The sequence below is a fragment of the Acipenser ruthenus genome, chromosome 14 (assembly GCF_902713425.1).
Source record: "Acipenser ruthenus chromosome 14, fAciRut3.2 maternal haplotype, whole genome shotgun sequence".
NCBI lineage: Eukaryota > Metazoa > Chordata > Actinopteri > Acipenseriformes > Acipenseridae > Acipenser > Acipenser ruthenus.
In genome coordinates this window covers 24,417,887-24,435,166 of record NC_081202.1, presented here as the reverse complement: position 1 = coordinate 24,435,166, position 17,280 = coordinate 24,417,887, and the positions used below count along the sequence as shown (strand labels likewise).

The window sequence follows — 17,280 nt, the reverse complement described above, 5'->3', positions numbered from 1 at the left end:
GCCTATTGCTCTTGATTTGCAAAAAGTCAGATTTAGGCGACCACGCCTTTCCCATCTAGCCTATGAGGTGCCTCCTAATGTAGTTTAGGAGGAAATGTTGGCAGTTCAGAGCAAACTGAGGTTGTACTTGTTTTGTGATTGGATCAAATATGCCAACAAAAGTCTGATTGACAATATCTTGCAGCGGCTGGCATCTTTGCAAGGTAAGCTACAGTAAAGCCAAATACAAGGCTACGTAAGGCGAGAAAGAAATTGGCTGCGATACAGAATGGCTAGAGGGTAAGATTTTCACAGTTCCTTACAGAAATGTATAGTGTTTAATACAGTTACATCTGTTGTATCTACTTTAAAGTATAGCGGCATCCAAATAAAAGTTGACTTTCTGGTGGTCAATGTTGAGCATTTGCATCTTTAGTATACGAATTTAGGTCTGTTTTGTGCTTACTTGTTATGTATTATTATTATTATTATTATTATTATTATTATTATTATTATTATTATTATTAGATTTTAATGGGACTGTGAACTTGTAGTTTTAGTCTTAGTACTAATACTGTCTCGTGGTGTGTGCGTGCGATGTAAAGTATTCTGGATAAGAATTTAGGTTTTCTGTTTCAAGAACTCGCAGATTTCGTGAGGGGCCGTAATTAGTTTTGTATTTGGCCGCACCCATCACATGACTTGTTTATTCAAAAACATATGCACTTGTGGCATTAAAAGTATTATCGACCTGGAGTCGCAGTTCAGTGTCTACTGTATAGATTTAAAGTTATTTTTACAGAACGCCAAAGTGAAGGGGCAGGGGAAACCACCTTTAGAACAGCAGATCAAACCAGATACATGTGAGAGACAGGGGTCCTGTCAATAATGTATACGATTAAGTAGATGCATTTTGTCTGTTGTGTTGGTTAAACTTTCCATTATCATTACATCTTGTAGCACCCTTTATGACCTAACGAAAATAGTGTATACTCCTGGTTTTTGTTACACTTGTATCATAAATAAATGTAACCTCCTTCCATGTCTAAATCAATTAATTATTAAGTTATGCCTGGAGGACTTTGCCAGAGCAAATCTTAATTACCCCATGGTTAAGATGATTAAAATGGTTCACCTTCTAAGGTTATGAAAATTAAACAACTACAGTGCATATGAGTCGAGTATTTTTCGGAAGGGTCCTTGATTAATTATTTAGACAGCAGTGCCACATAAACTGCAGTTGTTGCTGGGTTATGACGTGTATTTACTGTGAAATTACTTGACTTAAAAGCCCCAAAAACTAGTACTTAACTGCATGAAGAGAACAGCGAATTTGAAACAAGGCTGGCAATCAGGTGGAGGTTATTATAGGGTTGAAAGGCATGCACAGGACATCAAAAACCACAGCAGGGGTTGGTTTCCTTTCTTGACAGACTGCTTTCATCTGTTTTTGGCTTTTCAAATTTCTCTGGCTTCCACAGGCCATGTCAGTTTCACAATGTGTCTGTGGCCACTTCCAGTTACAAAAGCTTTGAAAGAATGCAAAAATGTTTCCTTTGCTTTCTTCCACTAAGGCAGTTTATTAAAGAAAAAAAAAAAACATTCAGAGATCCTTGCCTAAGATTTATAAGATTTTTATTTTACAAATTCTATCCACCCATCTCTTCTTACTTCAACCTTTAGAACAAAAAACTTGAAAGTAATTATTTAGTTTTTGTTTAGCGGTTTTTTTTTTTGTTTGTGTGCAGCTAAGCGAACGCTTTGCCAAACAAGGCAGCTGTTGGGGAAGAGAATCCGTTTATTTTACAATCTTACAACACAGATATGCCTTTCTGTGGTAGGGTAGTTGATTTAATTAAGTCCAGATTTGTGTTTAAAGTTCAGTATAACTAAAGCAACAAAAAACTACACTCAATACACTGGCCTTGCTAAAAAGCTTTGAACTCAGACCTCTACTGTACAGGATTAAATTAATTGTTGTACGATATAAAGGCAGTTTGAGCTATTTGTTGTGCACTTTGTTGTGTATCTTAAAGTAATCATTTCTTGAAAATTGTCTATAAATTGTCTGATTCCTTTCTATTCTTATAATACAGATTTATATATTCTTCAACAGACAAGGTGTGAACCAGGAACTGTCTGTGATCTTGAACCAGCTATGGGCAGCTGATGAGAATCGTCTGAAGCCTGGGAAAGATTACACAATCCGACTGCAGGTGTGGCTCTGCGAGTGGAAATTATTCAAAGGAATTATAATGCATGCTTTTAACTAATTGCTCTTGCTTCTCATTATCATCATGGGTCCCTAAGCTTTAACTGATGAGTTCAGTCTGTTTTGATGGAATAGGTACAGTTTTGTAGGCATGAAACTTCTGTAAACCACTGTTAAAGAAACAAACAGTCTAGAATGGCTTAACAATTAAACCATAGAAAACAGCTTCAGAAACGTTATTGCTTAACCATGCATACATTCTCAGTTGACACTCTAGTTTGTAAGCCTTGCTGTTTCATTTTACTTTAATTAGGAATGCTTTTTTTTCACATACTTCTTTACACTATGAACCCCTTTTTTGTGTGCCATTCATTTGAGCTAATTTTTCTATATCAGTTTAAATTAAAATAAATGGATTCCTGTTGTACTGTATAATACACACCAATACTGCTTGTCCTTCGTCTCTTATCTTTATGGCGTCCCGTTTTTAGTTGTAATCTCTAAAATAGAGGGTTAAAATATGTACTGTAGATTAAGACGTTCAGACTGCTGCTCCCTCGTACTTTGCTCAAAGGAGTTACATTTTACATATCTGCATATAAATATAAACAGTGTTAACACATCAAAGAAATCACAGAAAAACACCATGAAAACACAATAGTAAAATGACTGTATTCATTCTGTTCAGAACGGAACCATTTACTGTTAATACCATACAGTTAGTCCATATTAAACAACAGACAAAAAGTAAATTACACACTTAAAGAAACACAAATTATTAGCAACTTATCGGCCCTTCCAAAGCATGTCTCTGTGTTACATATAACTTAATGGAAAACCTAGTTTCTGATGTCTGTGTATGTTTAAGTGTTGTATACACCAATAACAATGATTGTCATTTTCTTTCTTTTAGGGGAAAGCAGGGTATGTTGCTCCAGGCAGTAACAATGCCAGAGATAGAGCTTCGTTGCCTCTGTTCACCTACGTGAATGAGGAGCGGCTGAAAAGCATAAAGACTTATGAAAGTAAGTTTTTCCCTTTTTAATGAACAATAAAATAAACTCTGGGTGACCTCAAGAGTATTTACAGATACACTTGTATGTTAGTAATCTGATTGCAATTTGGAGGCTTCCGTTGCAAAATACAGCTTCTAAACTCTTTGAGATGGGATCAAATCATATTGGAAGTGAATCCAATTCCAGCCAATCAGATTACACTTTGTCTTGTAACCAGTTGTGGATTAGATGGCAATTTCCAGTGTATGCTTTGAGGTAGTTTATATGCAGTAAAATAAACTACAGCCCTAGCTTTGATTTTGCAGAATGAAACTGTTTACATGAAAATCCCCTGTGCATACTGAATTAGAACATCTATAGCAGTAACTCTGCTATAGGCAACATTATGAAAATAAAAACTCTATATGAAAACTTTACTGAAATTGAATTGTTCAATACCTATACTACTGTTTTCTTTCTTTTTTCTAAATTGAGGAAAGGGAACAGGCAGCTTATTTAAGTAACCTCTGCCTTGAATTGGGGTTGGAAATCTATTTACTGCTACTGATTCAGAAAATAATATATACGGGTCCAGGCTGCCATTTTTATAAATGTAATTGACATGACAAAAAATCCACAGTATAGTCTTAAATTCTTCTCTTGAGGTTTAAGGGGAAATAGGTTCCTCTTTTTCTGATCTTAAAATAATTTAATTGCAACACTTCTGATGTACTGATTCATTAAAGAAAACATGACCATTGTTTAAATCATGTGAACGATGTCTGTGTTCCATAACTACAAGTGATTGTTAAATGTTGTTGCTCAAAATAAATTGTGTTATTTGTCAAATTCTGTTTTATTTGTTCCATTTTTATACTTGACCCAATCCTGCATGTATTTAATACAACAAAAAAAAATTGGTTATAAAATTTCTGGTGACCAATAATTTGTGTTTCTTGTTTAGCGTTTATATCCCTGCTGGACAACTATGAGATGTCAACTGGGGTTTCGGAGACTGTTACATCTGAAGAAGTCGCCGAGAACAACCGCTTTCTTGATGCTGTTTTAGGGACTAAAGTTATGAAGGTACAGTATGTACATGTACTAGCCGTCAATTGAGTTAACTTTGCAGTATTTTTTAATGCTTACCTTTTATTGGAAATGTTGAAGTACACATATAATATACTGCATAGATTGAGAAAGCTTACTTAATATAAGTAATGTATACATCAGGGTCCTATCAATTTAATCTTTTACAGTAGTACAGTAATGGGCAAGAGGAACATTATACAGTAAATGCAACACAAAATATATTTACAATGCAAATTGTGTGGGGGGGGGGGGGTCATAAACCTTTATTTTATCCATGCAATACAGCATTAAGATAGAAAAGCTAGTCTAGAATATGTTTTTAACATTGACTTAAACATCGAAAAAACTCGGCATGCATAACAAAAGATTGTTTGAGAGTGTTAATGAAAAGCTGTTGAACTGTATCATTTAATTAACTTGAAGTTACAGTACTGTTTTCATATTGGTAATGTTGTATTATAGTTATTCTTTTTGTTTTTCATGCAGCTTGCTCACCAGTATCTGGTTGGTAAAAAACAGGCCAGGCCAGACCCCAAGGAATTTAAGACCCAGCTGTATGACATTTGGTTTCAGCTTTACAACAGGGACAGAAGCAGCGGGTATGTGTCGTAATCTGAAACTGTTGTTGGGAGAGCTTGATTCCTGTTCAACAATTTGTACCAGGCTAGGGCGAGTGGTGGTGCAATTTATAAAAAAACAAAGAACAGTTTTATTATTTCAAGAACCAACCAGGAGTAGAGCAACAAGCTCTCTTTTGTACAGCAAACCCGCCCCTGTAGTCAGTGGAATACTAGTCACGCTGTGACAAGTATTCTTAAAGCACATGATTCGAATGATGCGGCTGCCACTCATGCTGCCCTCTTTTACCAAGATGGCACCCCCCACAAAAGTGACTTGCGCCACTGTCACATGATCTTAGTAAAATAATCCTTAAGTTAGCTCAGCGCCCTCTACCTGTCGGGAGGCTGAATTCCAGACCGAACCCCCCTTCACACAACTTCTTCTTCTTCTTATTTTTTTTTTTTAGGTCATATTCGTGTTTAAATTACCCAATTGTATGGGTCAGCTTAATAAATATTGGGAACATGAAGGGTTTGAGTTGCAAAGCCTTACACTCTTAACTCTGTAGCAAAATAGTAAAACCTGGCTTTGATGTAATTTCTTGTAGTAAACCCCTGCTAACACACCCAGACTCTTCGAGTTGGCATTAACAAAAGGGAACAGAGGTGAAGCTCCTCTCCTGAAAAGGAGTGTGTCTCTTCATTAGGGGTGTACCAGTATTTTATTCATGTTTAAGCATGTAATTGGACTGTATACTTTTCTGATGCTTTTTTTTGTTGGCCTGCTTGCAAACAAAGCTTTGTGTTGGGTTCAGCAAGCAGATTGTGTGGTCTGTCCTTTATAAGTTCCAGAGAAAAACTGTGAATGGGCTGAGTGTTCAGTCCGGCTGGAAAGGCACTCTCGCACAAAAGTGGGGACAGTTTTATATGTATATACATATTTTTTGCAGAGCGGACTCCTGTGGATTTGAGCATGTTTTTGTTGGAGAGACCAAATATGGCAAAGAAATCATGGGGCTCCATAATTGGATTCAGTTCTACCTGCAGGAAAAGCATAACCATGTTGATTACAAAGGTTATAAGGCAAGAGACAACAAAGACACGGTAAGAAGGTATTCCCTATAAGGTATAAGAATAATGCATGTATATCTTAGTGTTAGAGAGTAGTAGGTGTTTTCTTTGGGAGGACCAGCAATCACGTCACACACACAGGAAGCTTGAGGCAAAACTCAGTGCCACACCTGGCAACTGAGTGGTGGTTTATTAAATAAAAACAAAAGGGGGCCGAAGCCACAATCAGCACCCAGGTAGGGTAGCAGGTATTACAAAAACTAAACCCCGGTAATACCAGCTATGGTAGAACCGGGTTAAAATAAAAAGAATAAACAAACCAGTCCCGCACACAATAATACAAAACACACAAAAAAAAAATAACTGCCGTTCTCTTAACGGCCGCGTTGTTGGTGGTGGCTCTGTGTTGGCAGTTGGCTCCTTCCAACACTGGCTACGGCACACTGCAGCACTCACTGCCCTGGGTGGAGACGATATTTCCCGAGCACACACTCGGGAAGAGAAGGAGAAAGGTAGGAGTCGGGTCGCAGGCAGCCGCCTGTTCAGGGGTCTGGAACGGGATCAGTAGAAAGTAGCAACACACACGACAGCACAGCGTACTCCTGGTGCTAACCCAGGACAGAGAGCCTGAATACAGAAACAGCGCAGCCTAAATACTGCCCAGCCCCGCCCCTGCAATCAGCTAATGCCCCCGCCTCAGCCAACCGGCGGACACAGCACAGCTGATTGCAGAAAGTGGGCTCGGCGACCGCGAGGTTCCGTGTCGGGGCAAAATGACCGACCACACCAGAACTCCCGGTATGATCACTTTCAGGCCGTTCGCCCCCGACTTCGGGCTGCCCTACCCAATGCCACAACAGATCGGGAAGCTGGCTTTGTCGTGGGATCGAAGGACCCCCACTGAATCTTCGGGTCTCCTGAGCCATGTGGGGAATTGCTACTGTGAGGAGAAAAGCAATTGAGCTTTCCAGATTGGGAGGGGGGGGAGACACTAAATAAAAAAATGTGGGGGTTAACGATTGAAAGAATATTTTTTTTATTCTCATTGGGCTTTTTATTTATTTTATTTATTTATTTATGTTTAGATTCTATTGATTTTTGTATTACATGCAGGACAACTGGTATAAGATCACTACCTTTTATTAAAAATGTGCACAAATGAATCTGCCGATTTTAATCTATGGTTAATCAACTAAACCCAAAAATGGTTTGAGTGTTTAAACGTTGACACCTGCATAGCATTTAAGCGTACCCAGTCAGTTTAATGCTAATGTGAGCTGTATCGAATTTTATGAGTAATAAGTATCAAAGCCCTTGTAAAACGGAGTTTGACACCCCTGGTTTAATGTGTTTTCCAGCCTGATGAAGATGATCATGTTTTAAGCCTTCAGTTCAGCTGGAAGGGATTGGTGAAGCCAGTCGGCAGCAGTTTCATCGGTGTGAGCCCTGAGTTTGAGTTTGCAGTCTACACCATTGTTTTCATGATGTCCCAGGATAAAGTCACCAGTGCAATCGTGAGAGTGGATGAGTATCAGCTGGAGGTGGTCGTGTGCCGCCATGGGAGGTGCATTGGAACGTCCTATCCAAAACTTCTGAGCAGCAACAACAGGCAGTGAAATGAGCACAGTGTGTTCTGCTCTTTTTCTTTTTCTTTAACTCTTTCCAAATGCTAGTCTTGCCAGATATGGTCAGTCATGAAAGTGTGTTTCTTTAGCTCAGTGCCTTAAAAGATGACTCGTTATCGATCTATTCTGACATTTCAGTCACGTAACATTACATAGATGAGCCACATCAAAGAGATACTTTACATAATTGTCCTAATATCATATTGCTTAATATCCTAATATGTGTTTTATATGATTCTTCATTGTTCTTTCTGCTTAGATCATTATTTAAACTGAAGCCTGTTGCATTAAGGAAGCATGAAGAATTTTTTTTTAGAAGCTATTTCTGTTGGAATAATTATAAGCTTAATGATCTAATTAGAAATAACTATTTAACATTAAAGAAATGAAACAGTAGAACAGAGCAGATGGTATGCCTTCAGAAGATTTATAAACCTGTAGTGGCCTGCATAAATGTTTTTTTTTTTTTTTTTAAATGGAAGTTCTGTATGTTTTAAACTGTTTACAAACAAAGTGTATTCAGAAGTACATGTCTGGGTCATTCATTTCAATAAGTATGCTTTAAAATGTTATATACTGCAGGTTTGTGTTCTAAAGCAGTGCCTTGTATGTATTTCTTTTTTCATTTTGTGATTAAATTGACATTTTGACTAAATACATTTAATTATATTTTATATATAACATATATATATATATATATATATATATATATATATATATATATATATATATATAATATATAATATATATATATATATATATATATAAATTCAAAGTATTGGAAACCCTCAAACACACCAAATTTCTTAACATACAGCATTGCAGAACTGTATGTAACACCTATTAATTAAAGTTCATAGAGAAAGTGAGAAATAAAGAGCACCTGTGTTTCTCCAAGCATGGATATCCTGACAAACATCTACAGTGCCTATAGAAAGTCTACACACTCTTGAACTTTTTTCACATTTTCTTGTGTCAGTGCCTCAGAGTTTCAAGCATTTAAATGAGGATTTTTTTTCCACTTATCTACACACCATACTCCACACTGTTAAGGGGAAAAAAGTTTTTATTGAGAAAAAATATATATATTAAAAATACAAAACTGAAAAATCATAATTGGATAAGTCTGGATTAACTATAATACAGGAAGCACCTTAGTCAGCAATTACAGCTGTGAGTCTGTTGGGATAGGTCTCTACCAACTTTACACACCTAGATTTGGCAATATTTGACCATTGTTCTTTACAAAACTGTTCAAGCTCTGTCAAGTTCCTCGGGGAGTGTTGATGGACAGCAATCTTCAAGTCATGCCATAAATTTTCGATTGGATTTAGGGCGGGGCTCTGACTGGGCCACTCAAGGACATTTACCTTTTTGTTCCTTAGCCTCTCCAGTGTAGCTTTGGCTGTGTGCTTTGGGTCGTTGTCATGCTGAAAGGTGAACTTCCGTCCCAGTTTCAGCTTTCTTACAGACGGCAGCAGGTTTTCCTCAAGGACTTCTCTGTACTTTGCTCCAATCAGTTTCCCTTCTATCTTGACAAGTGCCCCAGTCCCTGCTGAGGAGAAACATCCCCATAACATGATGCTGCCACTACCATGCTTCACAGTAGGGATGGTGTTCTTTGGGTGATGCGCTGTGTTGGGTTTGCGCCAAACATAACGCTTTGCATTTAGGCCAAAAAGTTCCATTTTAGTTTCGTCAGACCACAAAACCTTTTTGCCACATGGTTACAGAATCTCTGTAGTGTTTTTTTTTTTTTTTTTTTGCGTACTTCAAACGGGATTCAAGGTGGGCTTTCTTGAGTAATGGCTTCCTTCTTGCCACCCTACCATACATGCCAGATTTGTGGAGTGCTTGGGATATTGTTGTCACATGCACACTTTGACCAGTCTTGGCCATAAAAGCCTGTAGCTCTTGCAAAGTTGCCATTGGCCTCTTGGTAGCCTCTCTGATTAGTCTCCCTGTGTTCTATATGCATGGCTATGTGTTTCTCTTGTGTTCATCTGACTACTACTATAAAGGAGCTTGTCTATACAGTACAATGTATTGTACATGATATATATATATATATATATATATATATATATATATATATATATATCATCTGAGACCTGGCTTGAACCTGCTTCACTGCTACTGGTAGTTTATTCTACGTTTCCCTTTTGCAAACATATCAAAAATACTATATGGGGATCGGTACATTTCAGTTTCTGCAATACATTGTTTGTTTAGAAATTACAGTTCTCCCAGTGGTTTGATCTGGTTATTTATTGTGGGGTTTTTTTTGTTTTGTTTTGTTTTTTTAAACTGAAATGACAGTAATTAAAAGTTTGGGTGTCACATTGCATGGCATGAATTACATGGTTTAGCTTGTGTGCAGTTTCCAATTGCTAATTCTCTGGGTCCCACCCACATAATTTTCCTCCTCCTGTCATAGAAAGAAAAACAGGATAAGCAACTTTAACCAATGTGACATTTTCCAGTTGGATAAAGTATCAGTTTGATTGGTAATCCGATTGGCTGAGGCTTATAATAAATAAAGTATACTGGCGAAGGTCTGAGCATTAGTCTGTAGCAGACACCGAAATTGGCAGCAATACAGAATGGCTAGAAGGTAAGAAATGCGTTATTCTTTAAGATACTTCTATTTCTTAACACCTCCTGTTAGTCTGTATGGGCTAATGAAAGACATGCATGTTATTGTCATTATCAAACACAGCTATAAGCACTGAAGACTTCCGGTTAGTATTAACAACATTTGTTAGTCGTACTACTATTTGAGTAAATTACCATGAGATTTACTATGGGCCAAACCAAATTCACTGGTCTGGTAGATGGTAGTAAAATATTCAAGGACACAGCCATTGTAGTTGTAAAAAACAACACCTTATGCCTTGACAAGAATAATTATTGACTGCTGACACGCTTGAATCTGAAAACATGATACTAAAGTGGTTGTCGGGAGGGATCGAGGCAAGGCTGTCTTTGGATTTTTATTTGGTGTAGAAGGTTCACCCTACAACCTACAATAAAATATAATCTTTTTCCATTGTTATTCAGGCAGATAAACCATGAACTGTCTGAGATCCTGGCACAGCTCTGGTCAGCTGATGAGAATCGTCTGAAGTCAGGAAAAGATTATGTAATCTGTCCACAGGTATGGCTCAAAAAGTCAAGTTTCAATTGCAAAAAATCTACATTAAGAATAAATACACATGTGGTTGTAGCTGTTTGGGGGAAGGATTATCTTGCTCGTATTTGTTTTCATGTTCCAGGGGCCCAATTTTATTTGGGATTTTATCGTAAATTTAATTTACTTTCTGGATTACAGGCCCTTAAAATGCAATATAAACACAATAGTGTTAGCTAGATTTCTGTTGTTTTTAAGCGTATAGTACATGCCTTGGAGGTAGCCCACATCATGTCTAGTGGGAGAGAGAGACAATACATAGTACTCCAGTTTTTACATTGCACTCTTTACTACACGATTTAATTCACTGAACACTATCACTTCTTCTAAATAGGAAGAATACAATATATTCACACTCCTTTTCTAGTTTTGGTAATGCACGCATTATAAATCCATGTTCTTTCTTTTTTTCTTTTTTTTTTCTTTTTCGTTTTTAGGGGAAGGCGGTATGCGGTGCTCCGGGCAGTAGCAATGCCAGAGACAAAGTTTCAGCTCCTCTGTTCACTTACGTGAATGAGGAGCGGCTGAAAAGCATAAAGACATATGCGTGTAAGTCTTTTCCTTTTGAAATAATCACCCAGTGCAGAATGTATGACCAAACTGAGGTTTTGCAATGAGCTTCTGTTTGTACAGTACAGTTTTGATAGAAGGGTATCACTGAGTTCCTGGGGCAAGTTTCACAATACTTTTCCATTGTGTCCACATTGTTTTGTGAAACATGAGGAATGAAGTAAGCTAGAGGTCAATGCTAGCCCTGTTAATACCCAAATTAAATCTTGAGTTACAATGAGCAATACCAGGTTTTATTGTGAGCTTATTTACAGTGCTGAGAAAAAGTTTGTGAACCCCTTAGGATTTTAACATATTTCAAACCTAAAATGTTATTTGATCTTAATCTAAGTCCTAATAATAGATAAAGATAACCTGATTAAACAAAAGACACAAAAACACGATTTTTGTGCTTTTTCAACATTTATTTATCCACAGATGATTCAACATTCAATATCCATGTGTGAAAAAGTATGTGAACCTTTAGATTCAGTAACTGATGGCACCCCCTTGAGAAGCAATGACTTCAGCTGAGCGTTTCCTGTAACAGTTGGTCAGTCTCTCACATCGGTTTTGAGGAATTTTGGCCCATTCCTCCTTACAGAACTGCTTCAACTCGGTGACATTTGAGGGCTTCCTTGCATGGACGGCTCGCTTCAGGTCCTGCCACAACATTTCGATGGGGGTTTAGGTCCGGACTTTGACTAGGCCATTCTAAAACGCGGAATTTCTTCTTCTGCAGCCATTCTTTTGTAGATCTGCTTGTATGTTTAGGACCATTGTCTTGCTGCATGACCCACTTTTGGTTAATCTTCAGCTCACAGACGGATGACCTGACATTCTCCTCTAGAATCTTATGATACAATGCAGAATTCATGGTTGTGTCAGTGATGGCAAGCCGTCCAGGTCCTGAGGCAGCAAAGCAGCCCCAAACCATCACAGTCCCACCACCATGCTTGACAGTTGGGATGAGGTTCTTCTGTTCGAACTCAGTGTTTGGTTTTTGCCAAACATAACATTTCTCATTGAGGCCAAAAAGTTCTACCTTTGACTCGTGTGTCCAGAAGTCTTGTGGATCATCTATGTGCTCTTTGGCGAACTTCAGACGGGCAGCAATATTCTTTTTAAAGAGCAGTGGTTTCTTCCTGGCTATCCTTCCGTGAACACCATTCTTGTTCAGTCTTTTTCTGATAGTTGAGTCATGAACACTTACATTAGCCAAGGCGAGAGTGGCCTGCAGATCCTTGGATGTTACTCTGGGGTTCTTTGTGACTTCCTTAATGATTTTCCAGTTTGTTCTTGGAGAGATTTTGGTAGGACGACCGCTCCTGGGTAGAGTGACTGTGGTCTTGAACTTTCTCCATTTGTAGACTGTCTGTCTGACAGTGGATTGGTGGAGCCCCAAATCCTTAGAAATGGTTTTGTAACCCTTTCTAGACTGATGAGCATCAATAACTGTTTTTTCTGAGGTTATCAGAGATTTCTTTTGATCGTGGCATGACGTGTTTCCACACACCTGTATGGTGAAGACCAAACTCACAAAGTTTCTGATCTTCATATAGGGTGGGGCCTCCCAAACTCACTCCTGAATATCTACCAAATTATTTAAACACCTGATTCTAATTATCCCCTTAATTGATCTGATAAAACCAGGGGTTCACTTACTTTTTCACATACCCTGAATCTTAATTACTCATTGTTTGTCTAATTCATACATCATTTTGTTTCAAAAGACATGGAATTGGTTCATATAAACCCTATTGGATATTTAAGAAAAGACTGGTTTTGATTCAAGAAGGCTATTATGATATAACTATGGAATTTCCATAATTATCATTGGGGTTCACAAACTTTTTCTTGGCACTGTAGACACACCTGATCTTATTACCTGTACCTGCATGGCATTGTAATTTACAGAATTACTGTTTAGCTGGGGTGCTGGAGTCAAAATACCATACAGTGAAATTTTGAACCCTGCTGTAAATTTGATCAAAATGAACTGGACTCCATTAAGAAATATTGGCTTTTATTTGTAATTGATTACAATTTTCTATAGGTAACCTCTCTCTTTGCTTCATATTACCAACTGAATCAATTTTCTAAAAGCATAAGCCCCTTTCATACTGGCTTGCTCTACCCAGGTCGAGACCCAGTGTCATGCAGGTCTGCATTTCACACTGCTTTTGATAAAGCAGGGATGACCCGGGTGACAGACGGACAAATACACAACGCGCGTATCAATGCCCCGGAAGCAGCTTGTTACAGATACTTCCATCCAAGCTTCTCTGGATTGAACCGTCACCCCAAATGTTGATTAGAGTAAATGTTTCTTCATTCCTGCTGCAATCTGGCTCATGGTGTGACTCAGTCAACAGAAATATGGCTAAGCAGAATCAACAGAAATGTTCCTTGCGGAAGTGAAACCTTCATGCAGGCGTGGTTGTTTGTTTCGTCAGCTTATGAGCTGCCATCATGCATTTTGTCTCACTCAACCCGGGTCAAAGCGTGTCAACCCACTTTCTGAGGTGGCTCGCTGCAACCCAGGTACGTCCCATGTACGTGGTTTCACACTACACAGGATTGTGACCCGGGCACAAGTGCCAGTGTGAAATGGACTGTAGATGGTTATTGAACTTTTCCACCATATCTTTTTTAATTTTCCAGAAAATATTCTGTTGAAACTGTGGGATGATATGTTTTTTCCAGGACACCCTCTATTAATAAAGCATGTGTAAATGTTGTATCTAGAAAATCTTGCCATATGCTTTACTCTATTAAACATTCTGAATTGTTACACTAGTAAGTTTTATATTTCTGATCTAGTGTTTATATCTCTGCTGGACAACTATGAGAGGTCAACTGGAGTTGCAGAGATTGTTACAGCTGAAGAAGTGAGAGAGAACCACCTCTTTCTCGATGCTATTTTGGACACTAAAGTTATGAAGGTTTGTACTGGTTTGCTTGAACTAACTGAATTGATAACAAACCTATAAAGGCATCTGGTTCCATATAGTAAACACATGCAGTGTTATTTTCATGCAGCTTGCTCACCAGTATTTGATTGATCAAAGAAAGGCAAGCCCAGACCCCAAAAGATTTAAGACCCAGCTGTATGACATCTGGTTTCAGCTTTACAACAGGGATAGCAGCAGTGGGTATGTGTTATTTTTAATTCATTTTTGAAGTTGTATCTATGATAGATTACTACTTCTTGTTCCAAACTTTTACTTTGTTTCTGTGTGTGCCAGACCAAGAGTTCACTGGGGTGAACCACATCATTATCATTTATGACCTTATGTTTTATACCACTTAGTCCTAAGCGTAGCCTAGTTGCCCATTCTATAGCTTATCCAGAGAAAAATGTCTTGGATTTTTTTTAAATTGTCTCTCCACATCTCTCAGAATAAAGTATATCTATAGATCCTTAAACACATTTACTTTTTTTTGTTCTTTCTAGAGCGGATTCATGTGGATTTGAGCATGTCTTTGTAGGGGAGACCAGGTCCAAACAAGTCATTGGTTTCCATAACTGGATCCAGTTCTACCTGCAGGAAAAGCAAAACCATGTTAATTACAAAGGCTATAAAGCACGATCTAACAAACACAGGGTAAGAAGAATTAGTAAGTGGTAAAAATGAGAAATATATTGTAATAATGACAGGAAGAAGAAGAGCGGAGAGATGAGCAAGTAGATACAGTATTCCCTTCAGAGAAAACTGTTGGAAAGTAACAGAAAAAAATTGGCATGCATAATGTATCGCTTCAGTATGGTATTGTGCATATCCCCATAAATGTAGGAACAAAATGGTTTGCAGCACAACAATAAGGGACCAGTGATGCATTTACTAATTCCAACAATAGGTTAGAAAATAGATTTCAAAACCTTGGTTGTCACTCTTTTAAGAAGTTTGTCATTCATGTGAAATGTTCTTTCAGCCTGAAGAGGACCAGCTTCTAACCCTTCAGTTCAGCTGGAAGGGCCATTTGAAGCCTGTCGGCAGCAGTTTCATCGGGGTCAGCCCTGAGTTTGAGTTTGCAGTCTACACCATTTGTTTCCTGATGTCCCATACCCATACAGTTGTAAAAGTGGACGAGTATGAGCTGGAGATAGTTGTGTATCGCAGTGGCGGTTGCATTGGATCCTCTTATCCAAAACTTCTTAGCAATAACAATACTATGTAACTGACATGAGAAGTTACATATATTCTAGATTATACAGGTTTAAAGAGCAATCATTTCTGTAGAAAAGTGTGTGCATTAAATTTGGATACAGCAAAACAATTTGCTCACATGCTTCTATTCTAACATTCCAAAAATGTGCCTTTATCCACATAATTTAGACTGAGCAATGAGAGGATGTTTAGTGTGTCTAGAAAATGAAGACTCACTTTTACAGTAAATTCTAGATTTCCAAGCTGAAAGGGTTTGTACACAGTGTCTGTATCCTGAATTGTACACTTTAAAAAATTGCAAAATGCTACATGCCGCATATGCGTGATTTGGGTGCTAAATGTGTGTGTGGTGGTGGGGGGGGGAATCAAAACAAATTCAGAGATTATCTATAAAAATGCTTTCCGATCACTAAAAAGTTGTTATTGCCTATTTGCTATCTACAAAGCCTACTAATAATCCTTTTGGGGCCATTTCTTTACCTAGTGCTAATTTGTATGCATTTTTTGTGGTTGATACAATAAAATTATTCAACAATATATTGCTTTTTGGAGGTGGGGAACATTCGTTTTGGTATTTCTTTTAAATTGTTTTGTGATTAAACTTTTGGTTTTGACATGAGATTCTGCCTCCTTGCTTCATTGTGTGTGTGTGTGTATGCGTGTGTGTGGGTTGTGAAGCAACTCCACCATTGCCCAATACAAAGTTGACCTGTGTTCCAAACATTTTTCTGTAACTATTTTTCTTTAGACATAATTTCTGAAGTGACGTTGACATGACCACACCCTTACTTCAACCTATCTCCTGTAACCAGAGGTACTGTGAAGGTGTCTGAAGCTACTGCTACTACCGGAGGGCCCTTTGCAAGCGATGCTGCCAGCACAAGTCTGGGGCTTGCACTATCGCCGGGGCCACCCTCTGAAGAGGAGCCCCGAACAGGGAAACTCATTTGGACGTAAGGGAGTAGAAGCCCAGGGGTCACCATGGGGATTAAATGGGCTCCCCTTACAGAAGATCCAGGACAGCCACACCAAGAGACAATGTTGGGGCCTGCTGCCACCAAAAGGCAATGTGTCCAGGTTAGTGAGGGCAGCCCTGTCCATCTGGTCTTTGATTGGGGCCGGCTGAGCTTCAACATTTCCTTCCAGCCACCTAGGATGGAGTTAATCAAGATGAAGGTGGCCAGTAGCAGCCATGTGTGCTTCACACAAGGGGGGAGACATGTGGCAGGGCGGTATATTTGTTTTGTTATGTAAATCTTGCAGAAAACTGATGTTAAGGTCCACATTTGTCTTTTTGAACAAATTCATGGAATCAACTATTTTTTTTCACGTTTATGTTCTTCTTAAACAAACGTAGACAAAAACACTGAATGAAGCGGTCTCTTAACTTGTACTGTATGCTTATTTTTTCCTATTTGGTCAAAGAATATTGGCTACTTCCAGCAGATCTCAGTGAATAAAGAATTGTTTGGTACAGCTTTTAGTTATAGTAGAAAGATGCGCAAGATTACATCACTAACAGGATCTTCACTGCAAAAGGTATGGCTTCAGACGTTTCCATACAAAGAAGTCAATTTACCCATCTTTTTTCGTCTTACTATGTTTTGGTCATGCACTTCCTAGAGCGTGAGGAATATGAGTTGGATGATCTAAAAAGATATAGCTTGTATTAACACACCTTATTTACATACGTAAAGAAACTGAGGGGGGAAAAAAACTTTTATTTAGCTGTCATATATTGTTAACACAAAAAAAGTATCTAAATAAAGAGCATTCTGTTTGCAATACCACCTAACCTATATGTAATTTATGACTATGAACATTATTAGAAGCTT

General features: G+C 38.2%; 2 protein-coding genes across 2 annotated transcripts; both read left to right on the top strand.

Annotated features, from left to right (window-relative positions):
• Nucleotides 1–150: 150 nt before the first annotated feature.
• On the top strand, nucleotides 151–8,189 carry LOC117419898 (poly(U)-specific endoribonuclease-like). Its single transcript, XM_034033255.3, has 7 exons — nucleotides 151–279; nucleotides 2,096–2,195; nucleotides 3,105–3,216; nucleotides 4,151–4,272; nucleotides 4,765–4,877; nucleotides 5,789–5,942; nucleotides 7,268–8,189. Exons 1-7 carry the CDS (start codon nucleotides 269–271, stop codon nucleotides 7,523–7,525), a joined length of 870 nt encoding a protein of 289 aa, XP_033889146.3. The 5' UTR covers nucleotides 151–268; the 3' UTR covers nucleotides 7,526–8,189.
• Nucleotides 8,190–9,659: 1,470 nt separating this feature from the next.
• Nucleotides 9,660–16,066, top strand: LOC117420151 (poly(U)-specific endoribonuclease-A-like). Its single transcript, XM_034033720.3, has 7 exons — nucleotides 9,660–10,148; nucleotides 10,595–10,691; nucleotides 11,162–11,273; nucleotides 14,097–14,218; nucleotides 14,316–14,428; nucleotides 14,731–14,881; nucleotides 15,210–16,066. The coding sequence occupies exons 1-7, from the start codon at nucleotides 10,138–10,140 to the stop codon at nucleotides 15,453–15,455; spliced, it is 852 nt and encodes a 283-aa protein (XP_033889611.3). The 5' UTR covers nucleotides 9,660–10,137; the 3' UTR covers nucleotides 15,456–16,066.
• Nucleotides 16,067–17,280: the final 1,214 nt, after the last annotated feature.